The sequence below is a fragment of the Eimeria tenella genome, genomic scaffold (genome assembly GCF_000499545.2).
Source record: "Eimeria tenella Houghton genomic scaffold, Eth_scaff32, whole genome shotgun sequence".
Lineage (NCBI taxonomy): Eukaryota > Apicomplexa > Conoidasida > Eucoccidiorida > Eimeriidae > Eimeria > Eimeria tenella.
The window spans coordinates 326,410-328,909 of NW_013543049.1; the positions used below are offsets into that span (position 1 = coordinate 326,410).

At 58.4% G+C, this 2,500-nt stretch overlaps 1 protein-coding gene across 1 annotated transcript in view; it reads left to right on the forward strand.

Moving 5' to 3' along the window:
• Positions 1 to 105: 105 nt before the first annotated feature.
• Positions 106 to 2,500, forward strand: part of ETH_00006290 (uncharacterized protein) — a gene marked incomplete at both ends in the record, with an annotated part of 2,929 nt that continues 534 nt past the window's right edge. The window contains 6 exons of the mRNA XM_013376193.1: positions 106 to 645; positions 761 to 997; positions 1,209 to 1,339; positions 1,734 to 1,834; positions 2,046 to 2,168; positions 2,353 to 2,431. Coding sequence (XP_013231647.1) covers positions 106 to 645; positions 761 to 997; positions 1,209 to 1,339; positions 1,734 to 1,834; positions 2,046 to 2,168; positions 2,353 to 2,431 — 1,211 coding nt within the window. The remainder of the gene's footprint in view (positions 646 to 760; positions 998 to 1,208; positions 1,340 to 1,733; positions 1,835 to 2,045; positions 2,169 to 2,352; positions 2,432 to 2,500) is intronic.

The window sequence follows — 2,500 nt, forward strand, 5'->3', positions numbered from 1 at the left end:
GACCCAGATGAGCTCAAAGCTGCTGCTGCTGCAGCAGCAGCAGAAGCATTTCAAGCGGGTGAGGGGGAGGCGCAGCAGCAACGGAGGAAGCACGCGCTGTTGCAGATGGCAGCAGCAGCAGCAGCAGCAGCAGCAGGGCCAGCTGAGGAGGGAGAAGCAGCAGCAGAACTCGGTGCTGCTGCTGCTGCTACTGTTCTTGCCGAAAAACTCTCCCTGGCAAGGCTGGCAGATGCCGCTGCGGAGCTCCTAGACCAGCAGCAGCAGCAGCACCAGCAGCAGCGGAAGCAGCAGCAGCAGCAGCAGGTGAACCCGTGGCTGCTGCTACGGCGGCAGCAGCTGCCGCTTGCTGCTGCGGCGGTTCGCCCCACAGCGGCTGCAGCAGCGCAGCAGCTGCGGCTGCTGCTGCAGAACCTAAAACGCATGCAGAACATGCCGCAGCAGCGACGCCAGCTGCTGCTGCTGCTGAGCTCCTCCCAGCTGCTGCAGCAGCAGCTGCCGAGAGTGGCTCAGCTGCTGCAGACCCAAAGGCTCTTGCCCCTTTACATGCAGCCCAAACCCTGCAGCAGCAGCAGCAGCAGCAGCAAAGTAGCCGATCCTTCTGGCGGTTCTTTCTCGCAGCTGAAGTACCCCCCGCCGAATGTAGTGGTACGTCTGCGCAGCAGCGGCTGCAGCAGCAACACGAACACGCGCAGCAGCAGCCCCAGCAGCAGCAGCAGCAGCAGCAGCAGTAGCATGTGTGGGGTTTGGAGTGTACGTACAGGTCGCGCTGCCCGGCGGCGGCGCCATTGAGGGCAGCGCGAGGCTGCTGAAGGCCCGGCTGTATCACCCTTCTTGGCTGTGGCAGCAGCAGCAGCAGCAGCAGCAGAGTGCTGCTGCTGCGTTTGCTGCGGGCTCCTTCGAGTCCCCTGCGCGCTACGTGCTGCAGACAGCAGCAGCAGCAGCAGCAGCAACGTCCACTAAGCAGAAGGCCCTGCTCTCGCCCTCCATTCTAACCCAGGTGAGATCCTTCAGGGTTTAGGGTTTAGGGTTTAGGGTTTAGAGATGAAGCGCCAGAATCAAGGTTTGCTCTCAAGAGCGTGCATGTTCAGGACATCACCTGCACAGTCTTCCGCTCTATTATCCGGCGCTAAAACCCGCAGCCTGAGGGTTTAGGGTTTAGGGTTTAGGGTTTAGGGTTTAGGGTTTAGGGTTTAGGGTTTGGGATGCAGGAGCGCATGCGCGCGCTGCTGTCGCTGCGGTTTGGAGGCGGTTTGAAGGAGTTGGATGAAATGTTGGATTCTTTTTTTATGGGCTTTATGGGCAAACTGGCTTCCCGCTCCACAGACATTATGAACGGAAAGTACGCAGCAGCAGCAGCAGCAGCAGCAGCAGCAGCAGCAGCAGCGGCGGCTGCAGTGGCAGGCAGCAGCAGCAGCAGCAGCAGCAGCGGCAGCAGTAGGAGTGTTAGAGGAGCAGCAGAAATAGCACATGCAGGAAGAGCAACGGTTGAGTAGCCAAAGCCGCAGCAGCAGCAGCCGCAGCATTAGTGGATGCAGCGACAGCAGCAGCAGGAGATGCAGCAGCAGCAGCAGCAGAGTAGCGGAAATAGCAACAGCAGCACTGGGAGTTGCAGTGATGGGAGTGGCGCTTTTGCTGCTGAGAATAGCCTGCTGCAACCTCGATCGCCTGCTGCTGCGGTTGCTGCTGCTGCTGCGGTTTCTGCTGCTGCTGCTGCTGCTGCTGCTGCTGCTTAGGTGCTTCTTATATCGCTTCCCGCGCAACGGTTTTGCCTCCATGATTAAGACGGGAGCAAAAGGTAGTAACGTCAACTACGCCATGATTTGTGTCTTCCTAGGTGAGCCAAATCAGGGTTTAGGGTTTAGGGTTTAGGGTTTAGGGTCTGGTGCGAACGCTGTTTGAAGGCGTGGTCGGCAGGATTTAGGGTCTAGGGTTTAGGGTTTGTTGCGGTTGTATCATCTGCTATGCTCGCAGCCCGTCAGCCCTCTGGCACCGCCTAGTGTTTAGGGTTTAGGGTTTAGGGTTTAGGGTTTAGGGTTTGCGTTCAGGCCAGCAGTCGCTAGAAGGGCGCCGCGTGCAGCCAATGAGCAGCGGCAAATCGCTGCCTGCTTTTGCTGCTGCTGATTTCGGCAGTTTAGCTCGAGGGTTTGTTCTCTCTTCTTTCCTCACCGGTAAACCCTAAACCCTAAACCCTGAACCCTAGCCCTAAACCCTAGACGCTCAACTCCACCGTTCAAAGCCGGGGGCTTCAGCACAAATTTGCGCGGGTTGTCAACCCTAGCTGCTGCTGCTGCTGCTGCTCATCCTGCTGCTGGTGCTGCTGCTGCTGCTGCCGCTGCTGCTGCTGATGTTTAGGGTTGCGAGAAGAGGAGTTTTATTTTCACTGCATGGCGGGCAGAGAAGGGCTGATCGACACGGCAGTGAAGACTGCCAAGTAAGTTGAGGTGTATGTACACCTGAGCGTTTGCGGTGTACGTACACCTGGGGTTAGTTGAGGTGTACG